The sequence below is a fragment of the Cibotium barometz genome, chromosome 9, assembly GCF_041138505.1.
Source record: "Cibotium barometz isolate CiBa-2024 chromosome 9, ASM4113850v1, whole genome shotgun sequence".
NCBI classification, from domain to species: Eukaryota; Viridiplantae; Streptophyta; class Polypodiopsida; order Cyatheales; family Cibotiaceae; genus Cibotium; species Cibotium barometz.
In genome coordinates this window covers 34037105-34052425 of record NC_141054.1, presented here as the reverse complement: position 1 = coordinate 34052425, position 15321 = coordinate 34037105, and the positions used below count along the sequence as shown (strand labels likewise).

Genomic DNA, 15321 nt, shown 5'->3' with positions numbered 1-15321 from the left:
CATCTTTCTTCGCGAGACGAACGGGATCGGTGCTCCAAATGGCGACACACTGGGGTGTATGAAGCCAGATTGCAACAGTTCGTAGAGTTGGCAGTATTCCATTGCCTTGGATGCCCGCTTGGTGGCTAAGGGCTATGCCCAGAAGAAAGGCGAGGACTTCTCAGAGACTTTTGCTCCCACCACCAGGTATACCACCATTTGCACTGTTCTTGCCATTGCTACTCACTTCTCTTGGCCCATCTTTCAAATGGATGTCAAGTCCACCTTTCTCAACGGAGACCTTCAAGAGGAAATATATGTTGAACAACCCCCCAGCTTCATCCGCAATGGTTTCGAGGACCATATTTATCTTTTGCAAAAAGCTCTTTATGGCCTTAAATAGGCTCCTAGGACATGGTACCAAAAGATTGATGCGTTCTTTCTCTCTCATTCCTTTGAGAGAACTCCTACGGACAGTAACCTTTACGTTTTCATAGAGGAGGATCACATTGTGATTATCATTTTGTATGTCGATGATCTTATTCTCACTGGGTCTGACCCCAACCGCACTACTATGATTATGGATCTTCTGAGTCGTACCTTTGAGATGACTAATCTTGGTCTGCTTCACTACTTTCTTGGCATGGAGGTCTGGCAGTGCCCACAGGAGATATTTCTCTCTCAACAAAAGTATGCTTCTCAAATTTTGGAGAGATTTGGTATGAAGGAATGTCGCTCTTTAACTTGCTTTATGGACCCAAATCAAAAGTTGAGTAAAAACGATGACTCTCCACCCTAACATGATCCTACTCACTACAGAGAGCGTGTCGGCTCGCTTTTTCATCTCACCATTACTAGGCCTGATCTTGCTTACAGCGTTATCTTGATTTGGTTGGATATTCAGATTTTGACTAGGCAGGTGATCCACATACTTGGAGGTCTACAATGGGCTATTGTTACTTACTTGGTACCAGACTCATTTCTTGGCAAACGAAGAAGCAGCCTACAGTGGCCGGTTCTTCAACAAAAGCAAAGTATCGTACTTACAACCTGTCGGTTCTAACCGGGCAGGTGATCCAGATACTTGGGGTCTACAATGGGCTACTATTGCTTACTTGGTACCGGACTCGTTTCTTAGCAAACGAAGAAGCAGCCTACACCGGTTCTTCAACAGAGGCAGAGTATCGTACTTACTTTGAAACAGTCAAAGAGCTTCTATGGCTTCATCAGCTACTTGATCATCTTCATATCCCTCCTCCGATGCCTACCGTTGTCTACTCCGACAGTCAGAGTGCCATGGCTCTTGCACGGAACCCAGTCTTCCACTACATGGGCTTTGTCCCCAATTCTATTATCTCATTTTCCGCATATTCTGGGATCTTGGCTGCACCTACGGTGTGCCTCGTGCTACCTACTCCAGCTTTGTAACCACCTTTTCGTGTATATGATCTTCCTTCAGTTCCTGTGCATCCTGTATTTGTTAACTTCAGTTCTCTTTCATTGTTTGGCACTTTGTCAATTTTCACATTGGCTGGTAGGCTCTCCACTGGGCGCATACTTCTGGCTGCTGGACAGCCCTGTGCAAGCTGCTGGGCAGCCCCCTGGCCCTAGCTAACTGGGTGCTGGACAGCACCTAGGACTGGCCGCCTGGCTAGACTAGCTATATGGCTTGTCGGATACCTAGCCAGGTCCCTTGGGCTGGCCGACAACCTACCAGCCCTCCTATGGGTTGGTAGGCAAGGCCTAGGGCCTTCCTGGCCCCTCTTGGGTAGCCTAAGCATACCCAATGCCCATACCACGAGTATAACACTCTCTTATGGGGTAGCCCTATGGGCTGGACCCCATCCTACATGCAGTTTCTACGTGCTCCTACAGATGCCTAGCATCTAGTTGCAAACCAAACACTTAGGTCATCTGACATCATTCCAAAGGGAGACTCACAATACGGACTGGCACTGCTTCAGGTGCAAGGCACTGCACGCCTAACCTCGGACACGTAGAGTGGAACCCTAGCTGACTCGGGACACACATGGGACCAGTTTCCACTCCAGTACCTCCACCTTCTTGTTCAAATATGTCCACGTGGCATCCAAGTGCGGGGTGCACGTGATAGCTATCTCCAAAAAGACCGGAGGATCATCACATAGACCTTGTGCCAGGTAGTTCTCCAGCTAAATCGTGTAAGTGCCACACAACAAGAGGAGATTATGAAGCAAGTAAATGAGCTTTTGGAGAAGGGTTGGGTTCAGCTGAGCTCTTCACCATTATGTTCTCCTGTGCTTCTAGTACAAAAGAAGGATGGATCCTTCCGAATGTGTGTGGATTACAGGGCTTTAAGTTGGATGGATCGGCATGCTTTAGCCGTATTGATTTGAAGAGTGGGTATCACCAAGTGCGTGTAGGACTCCAAGATGAACATAAGACGGCATTCTAGACAACTTTTGGTTTGTATGAGTACTTGGTCATGCCTTTCAATCTTACAAATGCCCCCACAACATTCAATAGAATGATGGACCGAATTTTCCGAGAACATCGGAAATCTACAGGTGTCTTTTTCAATGACATCTTAGTATTCTCCAAGAATGAAGAAGAACATCGAACTCATTTGCCCATTGTTTTTTATGAGCTACGAAACCACAAACTATTCATTAATGCCAAGAAGAGTGAATTCTTTCTTTCAGAGATGCACTATTTGGGTCACATTGTCTCAAAAGATGGTGTTTTCATATTACAGGCAATTCATAAGCTCGGGGGGTGCACCTCAAAAAATGTAAGTCTACCACGTGCGATCATCAGGTGGGGTTTTTTTAATCCAAAATATTGGGTAAATTTACAGAAATACAATTACAAGAGGGGTATTTTAATTGTACTTTGGAAAAAAACCCGTAAGTCTATAAAGAAAAAGGGGTAGTTTTATTAGCTCAAAATTCACAGATAAGGGGTTTTTTAAATACCCCTTGAACGCACGTCGTAGGAGGGGCTTCCATATAGTGCACCCCCCGAGTTCATAAGACACTTTGCTCTTATTGCCTCGCCGCTACATGAACTGACTAAGAAGAAAGCATCATTCAAATGGACTGATGATAAGAAGCATACCTTTCGTCATCTCAAGGATGCAATCATACATGGGCCGGTGTTGATCATTCCAGACTTGCATAAACCATTCAATGTAGAATGTGGTGCTTGTGGGGATTGCATTGGAGCTATCCTAAATCAATAAGGTCATGTTGTAGCTTATGAGAGCCAACAATTACATGATGCCGAGATTCACTTGGATGTCTATGAGAAAGAACTCTTGGCTGTAATTCATGCCTTGAAGATTTGGAAACATTACCTACTTGGGGATGATTTTATAGTCAAGATAGATCACCAAAGTTTGCGGTACTTTCTCACGCAAACGAAGCTTTCTAAGAAACAAATGAGGATGCCAAATTTTCTCTCTATGTTTCATTTTCAGATTGTACACACTCTGGGAAAGAAGAATCTGGTGGTAGATGCATTGTCCAAGAGACCATATGTGGCTACAGTTTCAATTGCCTCACGTGGGGACTTGTCTGCCATGCATGATTTGTATCCTCAAGATGCTGATTTTCGACATTTATGGACTGATTTGATGGCTGGTTATGCACATGCATCTTATGATTTATGATAAAAGAAGGATATCTCATGAAAGATAATTGCCTCTACGTTGTCTCTGGCATAAGGCAAAAGGTTATGGACGAATGCCATGCTTCTCTTTATGCTGGTCATAGAGGAATATTGCCTACTACACGCATGATTGAGCGCTATTTCTTCTAGCTAGGTATGTTCTCATCAACTTATCATCCCCAAACTGATGGCCAAAGTGAAGCTGCAAATTCAGCCGTGTTAGATCTTCTCAAATGCTATGTTGCAGATCAAAAGACAGCATGGGAGAAATATCTACCGCTTGTAGAGTTTGCCTACAACAACACGATACATGCATCCACAGGGAAGGCCCCATTTGAGATTGTACATGGCAAAGTGGTTCTACCTCCAATCCTTTGCACTAAGGATGAGATCTTTGCTACTGATGAGTATGTAAGAGATCTTGATGTAGCATTTGCACAAGTATGGACAGCCATTGCTAGATCTCAAGATAAGCATAAAGAGGCTCCTGACAAACATAGAAGGCAATTGGACATCAAAGAAGGAGATTGGGTATTGCTGAAATTTGAGAAAGTATGACTTCACAAGAGGCCAAGTAAAGAGGAAGCATACCCTAAGCTCTCTACCAAGTATTATGGTCCCTTCAAAGTAATCATGCATATCAATGAAGTTGCCTTCCGATTGGCATAAGTACATTACCTAATCATTGGAGGATTTACAATGCTTTTCATGTGAGTTTGTTGCGGAAGTACGTGGGGCCACAACCGCAAGAGCCGATAGAAGCTAATGAACTAGAAGAAATACTTCAACTAGAACAGATAGTCTTCCACAAGGAGAGAAAGCTAGCTGCAGGCAAACTTTCCAAGCTATAGTTTAAAAACTATCTTCCCATCGATGTGAAAAGTGGGTTGACGATGACTTCTTCATCGACTATCCACAACTTCTACAGGCATACCTCAACGCTTTTCAATTGAGGACAACTGTTTAGAAGCCCGAGGGATGTCATCATTTGGCCATTTATATGGTTTTCCCCAATTTCTCGTATTTCTCGCGCCCAAATGTAGCCAGTGTGTGGATCCGAGTGTTCTGGGTCCCAGTTCCACGCTTTGCGATGTGCTAGATTCGTGCCCGGAAACGCCAATGTTGTACATGTTCCATGACCGGGAGATTTGTCCATAAATCAAGAGCACATGCACACGTGTTTGCATGAATGACATTGTTTTCTCGTGATCTGTATTCGTGTGTTTGCTAGCTATGAATGTCCAGCTCATGGACCTCGGATGCCTACCATACACTCCTCTTACAGGTCACCATTAAGGAATGCGGATTTCACATCCATCTAATATATGGGCCACCGCTGAGAAGAAGCAAGGGCAAGAACCGTCCGAATCGTGGTCATCCTTGCTGTCGGTGCAAAGGTATCCTCATAGTCGATGCCAAGCCGCTGAGCATAACCCTTAGCCACAAGTCTAGCTTTGTGTTTGTCCACCGACCCATCTAACATATACTTGGTCTTAAAGACCCACTTAACACCAACGACAGACCATTTCGACGGCCTCGGAATCAACTCCCAAGTTTTATTCTTCTCTATGGCATCCAGTTCCACCTCCATGGCTTTCCTCCAAGTATCCTGTGCAAGGGTTTCCTTGACGGAGGTGGGCTCTTTGTCCTGCATGATACGAGACATCAAAGCATAGTTTACCTGGAAGAGCTCCGCTGAATGACTTTTGTCACGAACTCTATGCGATCTTCGAGGTCCGTCCTTTGTGATCCATTCGGAGGGAAGCTTTGTAACACCTGACTCCCGAAGGGTGTCTAGCAACCACTTGGGTACTCGTATAGAACACGGAGCCTCCTGCTGCTAAGGGGGCTCGTCTCGAACCGCGGGCTCAACCTCCTCAACTGACTGAGGCCGTCTAGCTGGAACAATCGACTGGGAATCATCATCAGAATCATTTGGGTCTCCAAGAAGTGGCGGCTCATCGAAAACTCTCCTCCTTTGTCAGCCCTAAGAGTCTTTATCTGCAAGCCAGACTCTTCCTCCCACTCCTTGTACCGAGCAAAAGCTTGGTCCTTCTAGGAAAGGAAATAAACCCAAGTGAATCTGCTACAATCATCAAGCAACAGCATAAAATACAAAGAATCTCCCAAGGATGGTGTCTGCATAGGTCCACACAAGTCAGTGTGCACCAACTCCAAAGGTTTCGAAGCCCGCCTGGAAGCCTGCTTCGGAAAAGATTCCCTGTGCTGCTTACCACGAATGGAAGAACTACAGTGTCCCTGCCTGCTGCCAACATCTGGCAAGCCAACCACCATCTGGTCCCAGAAAGCTCGCCCCGCAGCGCATCCACATTCAAGTGGCAAACCGAAAGTGCCACAAGTCACCAATCTGAGAGCCTGTAAGAGAGGAGAGTGCTAAGAGTTTGTATATACCGTTCTCCACTCCGCCTTCCCAAACAACCTGGCCTGTCTCTTTGTCCCGTAGAGCAACAGAATGCTCCTCAAACTCCACCCGGAAGCCAGTCTTGCAAACCTCATGCACTGACAACAGATGAAAACCAAGTGCAGGGGACGTAAAGAACACGAGAGGAATGCTTCCCTCCTCTGCCATCAGGGATGATCTCCATCCGGCCCTCACTATGAATTGGTATGGTGGAATTGTCGCCAATGAAAATGCGACATGATTGCCGTTTAAGATCCTGTAAGAAATCACGAGAAGGAGTCATGTGCTTGGAAGCACCACTATCAAGAATCCACTCCCGAGAATCCCTGGCGGTGAAGCCAGCTACCTCCTCGCTCTAAGAAGATGAGGCATTTGTGTCCAAAATCTCCAAGTACACAAAGGCTTGAGTCTTTGCAACTGAAGCTGAAGAATCGGCACTCTTCATGTTATTCCGCTTGGGACACTTCCTCCAATAGCGGCCTTTCTCGCCACAATCGTTACAAGTCCGCTCGGCCTTCAGTTTCTCACTGTCTAAATCGGGCTTCTTCTGGGAAGACTTCTTCTCAGAAGACTTCCCTTCGCCCTTGTTGTTGTTATGGCCTTTCGACCGCTGGCCAGTCAAGGCCTCAGAACCTCCACCCTGTGGAGGGTTCGTAAATCGCTCTTTCTAGTCCAAGACCATTGGCACAAGCTCCTCCCACGTGATGCTGCTGAGCCTGCCACACTGGTGATCAAAGAGGAGTAAAATGCTAAGTGCTAAGAGGGCAAATGGAACAACAACGTGATGGCCATATCCTCCGACGATATATGCCTGGAGAACCTCCTGCTGAAGAGCCTGCAACTTATTGATGTGCTCCCGCATCGTCAACGACTTTGCAGGATTCATCACCCGTATCTGAACTTCCAAGGAGATCCTCTTCATGGGTGATACCTTGTTGTACAGAGAAGCCAAATGCTGCCAAATCCCTCTGGCCAGCCTCATATACTTTATGTGATTGATCACCTCTGGTGTGCAATTTAGGAAGATGAAAGAATGGACGTGGGCATTAACATGATCTCATAATTGTGCATGTGCCTCCCGTTCCTTCCGTATAGAGGGTAACTCCCCGTCTTCCAACTCCGGTCCTGGAACCCTAACAACAATGAAATCAGCCAAGTCGTAAGACTCCAAAACGAACTCCATCATTACCTTCCATATGCCGTAGTTGTTCCCGTCCAACTGTCGATCTACCGGGAACGTGGAGAGTGTTGGGATCTTCATGTGCTTCTCAGCCATCTCAAGCAAGTCTGCCATCTCAAGGGTTCACAAGGTCTTGTGAAGGGAGGGTGAGTGGGAAAAAAGAAGAAGAACAGGCTACAAATAATATGCAAGGTGGCTGTCCAACGGTGATGGCCACCTTCTACCTGATCTCCAAGTCCCGTACAGCCCAAACAATCTCCAATCCGCACCTCAAATCAGCAAACCCTCGACATCCCACTATCTCCAAGCTTCAAGCCAACTAGGGCTCTGATACCATGTCAAAATGCACAGCGGAAATGAAGACAACTGCTGTAGAGAGCAAAACGCAGATGAAAGAGAGAGATAGAAGTTGTGTAACTCTGCTCTATACACCAAGGAAAATCCCAGAAATATACAATGTGAAGTGTGGGGGCAAGGGCAGCCCATGCTCACGAACAGCAATTGGGCAGCCCCCGACCAGCACATGATCAAGTCAACCAGGTGTCTGAAGTCGGCCAAGTCACCTGGACAAGTCGGGTACCAAAGCATTGAGTCGGCCAACATCTGGGGACAGCCGACAGCCCACACCTCCGAAAAATGGGGAAAATACATGAAGAGTGAGGAAAAATGGGAAAACACTAAAACGGGCGAGCACACCCACAACAGAGGCCCTGGTATAGTGTACAGATAGGAGATGACTATCAACATTTTCATCTGTTGGTGAAACCGAGCATATATTTGGGATCTACACGCTGAGGGCGCCCCATTCCATGCCTCAAACATCAGTTTTCTGCAAACCCTAAATTTGGTCCTATGCAGGCTTCCACATCAGCAACCAGCCTCTAGGGTCTGTCCAGGCAGCTTGTGTGAAGGGTCCGTTGCGGCCGGAAGGTGTATTGCTGGTCGACCAAATCTACAGTGCTGAATTCTGTTTTGGAGCTGTTTTGGTCGCGGCACCTATGACAACAAGGGAGACTCTAGTGCGGCCGGAATAGTCTAAGGACTGGGGTGTAGGTTGTGCTAGTACGGGCACACCAGACCAGTGTGTGGACCTAGAACACCAGGGAAAGGCTTGCATCACTCCAAGAACTGACGAGGTCTGCTGGAAGGCGGCTATGACTACGGAAACCATCTCCGACAAACTCTGGTTTGATGAGTATGTTTTCATATTTCATCATGGAAAATCTAGCTTAAAAGCCCATGGAACATTGTACCAATAAAATACTCAAATAATATACTTGGTATTAAGGGGGGGGGGGGGGGTCAGCCCGCCCCAATCTGGTGTTACTGAGCATTTTCTCTTTTCAGTTTCGTCTATGTCTAGAGTTGTCATAAAGATCTTAAGTGTCTAAGTATTGCTAAACCACGATACGGTGCCCAATACGAGCTTACACATTGAAGGGTTTATTACAAAAACCATATGACAACTACTAAAGTCAGGAGAAACGATGTGGCCCATGAGCCAAGTGAAGCTGGGAAGAAAAGCAACACTGGGGGCCTTGTAGTTGCCAAATGATGCCTGTGTTAGTGCCAGTGAGAAAGGGTCCCCAGCTTCAAATGCCGAGAAATGCAGCTCAGCGCTCTCACATGACCTAAGAGTCACCCTTGGAGATGCATGCTCCCAAGGACTGCGGAGGGTTACTGCCAGCATGAGAAAAGATCCCCAGCTTTAAATGCAGAGAAAAGTAGCTCCACACTCTCAGATGACCTAAGAGTCACCTCAGAGATGCTCCCGAACGCAGTGGAGGGACGCTCTTAACAAGCGAGGAGGGTGTCTGTGCAAATGAAGGACAGTCTCTGTGGAAGGGATGACCGTGAGAATCTGTACACCTTCTTACAAAAACAAGGATGAAATCTTTAGGTGGGCGGGTGTGAAGCTGGGCAAAGAATGCATGGGATGCTGCTTGGAGTGGCAATTGGTTTGGAAGTAGTGGTTACCTTTGAACCGTACGGACCCATGGTGTGCTTGACTCCTCGCTCTCACGCTTATCAGAAGAAGCGTCGATGTGGAAATCCCTTCCCCCTCCTCCTCCTCCTCCTCCTCCGCCTCCTCCGCCGCACCGGCAACAAGTTCTCCACCTCCTCCAAGGCTGTAATGAACTTCCTGTTATCAACATGTTCACGGTATATGCAAGCTAGCTATTCCCGCATTCCGTGAGGAGGAAAGGGTGTTCCAGAGACGCTGCTGTACGCTGTTTCTATGTCACGGGACGGCAAGCTAGCTATTCCCGCATTCCGATGAGGAGGAAAGTAAGCTGTTTCTCTCATATTTGGCCTGCTTTAATCGTAATAAGATATTATTTAATATATATTATATATCAAACATAATACTCCCCAAAGGTTCAATGTTCACACCGTAACACTCCGAGGGGGCCAGTCACCCTCGGCCGCCCAATAGGGGTAGGGACAATAGAGGTGGTCTCCCAGGTTCAATTCTCCCTCCTCAAGGGACGAGGTAAAAATCGTGTGTATATTGTTCTTCTTACTAAATTTTAAAAAAAACAAATTTTGGGTGCGCAATTAAGCTCATCTTTACTTCGGTGCCCAATGAAGTTCATCTTTACTTCCGTAGTTCTTACTTCGGTAGTCCAAAAGTTGACGAGTGGGCTAGTGGATGAGTTGTAGTCTCAACAACACACCTAAAAGTGGGGGGCCTTGATTAGTTGGAGTTTGATTAAGCATGATTATAGAGCCAAATTAGTGGCTAATGATGATATATTCTTAGCTTATTTATTAAGAGGCACCCACCTAATGCAATTTGTATGTGTACATCACCTTGTTATTTTGCTAATCTAATTACTAATTATCATTAGTACGCTATTATGTTAAAACCATAAGTTTAATCCATTCCTACACTCCATAGCGAGACAAGGACACGTAGTCCAACTCAATAGTGTGACAACGCTCATGGGAGACAGTGACGGAAACGACTACTACAAAAGGAGGTGTGGAGCTCTTGAAGCGGTGTGCTCAAGCTCCGGCCATTCCATGAACAGTTGTAGTTTTCTAAGGTAATCTCTTATAAATGTATTTCTAGGAGAGAAGGCCGAAGTAAACAATAACATTTTAGCACCGCTGTGTCGAGGAGCAATCCTTTGGCTTTTTTTGTTGTTTTCTCTCTAAATCTACAAATAACCCATTGCATATACTCTCTAATAGTGGATTCCCACAAAAAAGAGTTGGCTTGGTAAAGATTTGTGGTAATTTTAGTTGTTTTTGCTCTCTTTTTTGTTTTGAAAAGAATGTGTTTTAGCTTAATTTTTTGTTTTGTTATCTTTATATTGATTTAAATGGTTCATTTAGCATCCACATAGGTTTATCTAGGCTTAGAATGCATCTTTTTATGACCACAAACCTACGTAATCATGTCATGGTCGCCTCATGTATATAGGTTTATGTAGATCTATATAGATACATGGCTAACCCCCTTCTCCACATAGTTCAATCATCACTCTACTAGCGTTAGTAGTTCCAGATCATCCATAAGAGGAGCACACAGGTGTGGGGCTTTGCCATCTTTTTTATATCAATTAATTAATACATCATTCTTCTCTATCTTTGTTATTTTGTAATTCAACTCTTTGAAGTTTTGTGCTACGGAAGGATCCTTGTGAGTGTTCTCTTCTATACACCGCATGTTGTATCCTCTTACATGGTGTATGACCCTCTTCTCTAGAAATCCATCACCATGAATGAGTAGTGGAAGCTTAGCCCAAAGGTCTTAATTTTTGTATTCGAAAGGATGCCCAATGGTTTTACTATGTTCCCACTCCATCAGAATGGTATCTACAAGTGGTGGGCTTCCCTAGGCCTCCCAGTAATTGTTGAATATTTGTGACATTGGCACCACCATCCAAGATTGTGCAGAAGATTAATTTTCCTATATAAATTATGGGTAGCATGCTCGGTAGCATGTCATTCATTCATCGCCTTTGAAATAGTATCCCAGGTTGTTCATTGGCACTTTAGGCTATCTTTTGGTCTTGGGTAAGGATAGAGAGCGCTTAACGTGGCATGGCTCATCCTCATTCTCTTCAAGCTCAGCTACGTGGGCTCTTAGATTCCCATTCATCTAGTTGGAGAATTCTCTCCAAAGTTGAGAATTTCCTTGCAAAAGAGAACTTACCAAGACTTGGACTTCCAAAGACAATAAGGTTTCCACGCGCACACTCACTTGGAGGTGGGCTAGGACCTGCCGCCATCGTGTGCACTAAGTCTTCCCTAGGAGGTACTGCCTTTGAAGAAGACATAATGAAGTCAACACTAATCACCTAGGAGAAAATATTATGATGACCCATTAAAGGCCAACTTTTGCCTCTCATTGAGTCCTCTTTCACTACATTTATTAGCAATGATGTGTTGCATCTAGTTGGTTCCAAGAGGGCTAGAGGCCAACTTTTGCCTCTCATTGAGTCCTCTTTCACTACATTTACTAGCAATGATGTGTTGCGTCTAGGGCTAGAGGCTTTAGAACTGGTTCTTTTTGAGGCTTTTTGTGAGGATAATCACAAGTTCGGTCAAGGCCTTTGGCAAGCTCTGAGGTTCCCTCAACAAGTTATTTATTTGGCTCTGGAATAGGTTCTAGGATTGGGTTAGTGGTTTATACTCAACCACTTGCAAAGGATAGGCTCTAGTTTAGCTTGCACATTCCTCACAAGCTTTTCGGCTTGTTTCCTTGTTGGGGTACTACTTGAGTTTCTTGGGAAGGTTTGCATTATCAATGGGCTTCTTTTCTTTATGAAGAGCTAGTTTAAGTGAGACTCCTCACCCAAAATGCTTGCCAACTTGCTCCTGACCTTGATGTAATCTATAAAAATAGAGGTAAAGTTCATGACCTTGTCCCACCACAAAGACCCATAGAGGCTTCCTTACAAATAGACATGTGGAAAAGAAGAGTTTAGGGGGGAGGAGGTGGGTTTACATTACATATGTACAAGTGAAGCATGAGCTTTGATCATGCTTATAGATTGTCCCAACAGAGTGGTAACAATCGCCCCAGTGGCAAAATCATCAACCACTTTGATGAGCCTTAACTTGTTGAGTGTACAAGGAGGACTTATTCATGCATTTCCCCTAAATGCTATCATAAGGGTCTAAGCTAAGATGAGGACAATAACAAAGGGAATATCGAAGGCTAGCAAAAAGCTCGAGCTTTAACCTCAAAGTAAGCAACTAAAGAGCCCAAGGCGTAAGGCCTAAACGCTACAGTCACCCCTAAAAAGACCAAGGGACCGAAAACAGAGGTCTAAAAGAAGAAAACGCCAAAGAGCACACAAAAGTGTACGCATGACATTAAGTGGTTCGGATGAGAGCTTTGAAGCTTCTTCCCTTGCAAAGCCACCAAGTAATCTATCTCCATCTCATACAAAAAGATCAAGATCAACAGCACCTACGTGAGTGGTCATTCTAAGAGGTACCCACCCCTCATGTCATCTCTCTCTCTCTCTCTCTCTCTCTCTCATATCTTACTTGTACTCCATTAAACACATCCCCCGCCCCCCTCAAAAAAAAAGTCTTTATTCCTATTTCCCTTTTTCTTTTTTTTCATGTATATCTATCCCCCTTTTTCTATTTTTCCCTTTATTTCTATCACTCTTTTTCAAAATTTTCTTTATATCTATTACTCTACCCTCCATTTCTACTTCTCTTATTCTATTTTTCCTTGATTTCTACTTCTCTTATTCTATTTTTCCTCGATTTCTACTTCTCTTATTCTAATTTTCATCAATTTTACCCCTCTTTTTCTACCCCCTTACTCACGTCTCTCTCTCTCCCTCTCCCTCTCCCTCTCCCACTCCCACTCCCTCTCTCCCTCTCCCTCTCCCTCTCCCACTCCCTCTCTCTCTCTCTCTCTCTCTCTCTCTCTCTCTCTCTCTCTCTCTCTCACACACACACACACACACACACACACACAGACACCTTACTTATGCTCCATTAAACACATTCCTTCCTCCCCCCCAATTTTTTAAAAATTCCTATTCCCCTTTTTCTATTTTCTCTTGATCTCTATGCCCCTTTTTTTGTTTTTCCCTTTTTCTCTATTACTCTTTTTTCAAAATTTTCTTTATTCATATTACTCTAGTTTTTCCTTTATTTCTACTTCTCTTATTCTATCTTTCCTCAATTTCTACTTTTCCTATTCTATTTTTCCTCGATTTCTACTTTTCCTATTCTTATTTTCCTCGATTTCACCCCTCTTTTACTATTTTTCTCTATATTCCTTTTTTCTTTTACGTCTCCCTAATCCCTTTTATTTTTTAAAGCCCCCCTAGTTTATTATTTTATCCCCTATCTAGTAACCCTCAATCAAAATTACACCCCCCCCCCTTCTTTCTTTTCCCGCCCCCTCGTTCCATATTTAAATTCCCCCTCTCCAGCCAAAAATAGTCCCCCCTCTCCTACTCTTTATTTTACCCAACAATAATAACATAATATAATAAAAATAATACACTCACCATAAAAAACCCCCTTTCTTAAAAATACCATAAAAATAATACACTCACCATTAAAATAATACACTCACCATTAAAAAACACCCTTTCTTAAAGTTAATACCATAAAAGAAAAATTACCCCCCCCCCATAGCTCTAAATCTGCTTGGTCATGAGCCTCCTTAGCCCTAGAAACGAATCCCCCCCTAAGCCTTACCGTTCCTAGCACCCATGCTCAAACCTATCACAAACCACACTTCTACACATTATATCTGGCCCAATCCTTACATTTACTTGCCTCACCTCATGTAGGGTCGCCTCGATCGCCATCCACATAGCCTCATGTGTCACCCACATTGCCTAGATCCATTGCCTTATGCCTCTCAATTAACAAGTGCACTGACTATCTCTTAAATTGTTAGCTGAGATAATGGAGCTAGACTCAAACACACACACACACACACACAATGCTCAAAATCAAGAACACAGAGGTGTAGAGTGTGACAGAGATTGGTAAGCTCAAAGGTGAGAGATGAAGCTCTCTACAAGTATAAAGAGAAAATATAAATGAGCAGCAACCCTAAACTATGGATGAGGTTGCTTATATGCTAGCTAACCCTAAGGTACCCATTCACACATGGATGGCCGTGGGAAAAAACCTAATGTGGGACAAAAGTGCCCTTGGCATAAGTACATGGCCTCACAATGCAATACTACCATATATCTAACAAACTCCCCTGTATTACTAATGTGAGGTTTTACAAAGATTGCATATCTCTGAAAGAGAAGAGTGCAGAGGACCTCAAACTTTTCATGCGATAAGGGTTTAGTGATCTCTCTTGTATGGAGCCTCTCTTCAAACATAGTGTTAATGCACGTTAATGTGCTTGGTCCTAGCGTGAAAGACAGGATTCTTTGCAACTACCATTGTGCTCTAACTGTTATAGCGAGAATAGGAGTAAGGGACACAAAGATTCTCCATTAATCTTCCAACCATATAGATTCAATTGTCATAGTGAATGCTGCTATGTATGGAGCTTCACAAGCCGATGTTGCCACAATTGGTTGCTTCTTACTTAGGCAAGATATGCACAAATTACCTAGAAAGAAGTAGTTTCCAGATGTGGACTGTCGTGTATTGTAATTGCTTGCCTAGTTGGAATCACTTAAGGCTCGCAGTTGTAAATCACCCCCCTTGGCATAGAACAATCCAAGATCTTGAGTGCCTTGCAAGTATCTGAAGATATGTTTGACTGCCTGCCAATGCTTAGTTCTTGGCAAAAGCATGAACTTTGAAAGTTGTGACACACCATACTGGATGTTTGTCCATGAGTTGTACAAATAGATTAGGCATTCAATAGCTTGATCATAAGTAGTTACGTCGAATGGTTCACTGCATCTTATAGACTAAGAATTACACCAGGTTCCATTAGTACAGAGTTTACAACTGTCCATATTAAACCTTTTAAGTAGTGCCTTCTTCACGCACTTTGACTACTTAATGACTATACCATCATCTTGTTGTATAAACTGCATACCTTAGTAGTAGTGTAAAAGACCAAGATTTGACATCTTAAAATTTGTGGCAAGGTCATGAAAGCTGTAATGAAATCTTCACTAAT

General features: G+C 44.1%; 1 protein-coding gene across 2 annotated transcripts in view; it reads right to left on the bottom strand.

Annotated features, from left to right (window-relative positions):
• Nucleotides 1-9556, bottom strand: part of LOC147635509 (NADP-dependent malic enzyme 1-like) — a 130304-nt gene extending 120748 nt beyond the window's left edge. For both annotated transcript variants that reach the window (XM_086802810.1, XM_086802811.1), the window contains exon 1: nt 9207-9556. In XM_086802810.1, the coding sequence (XP_086658936.1) occupies nt 9207-9385 (179 nt within the window). In that variant the 5' untranslated portion in view covers nt 9386-9556. The remainder of the gene's footprint in view (nt 1-9206) is intronic.
• Between the last annotated feature and the right edge of the window lie 5765 nt (nt 9557-15321).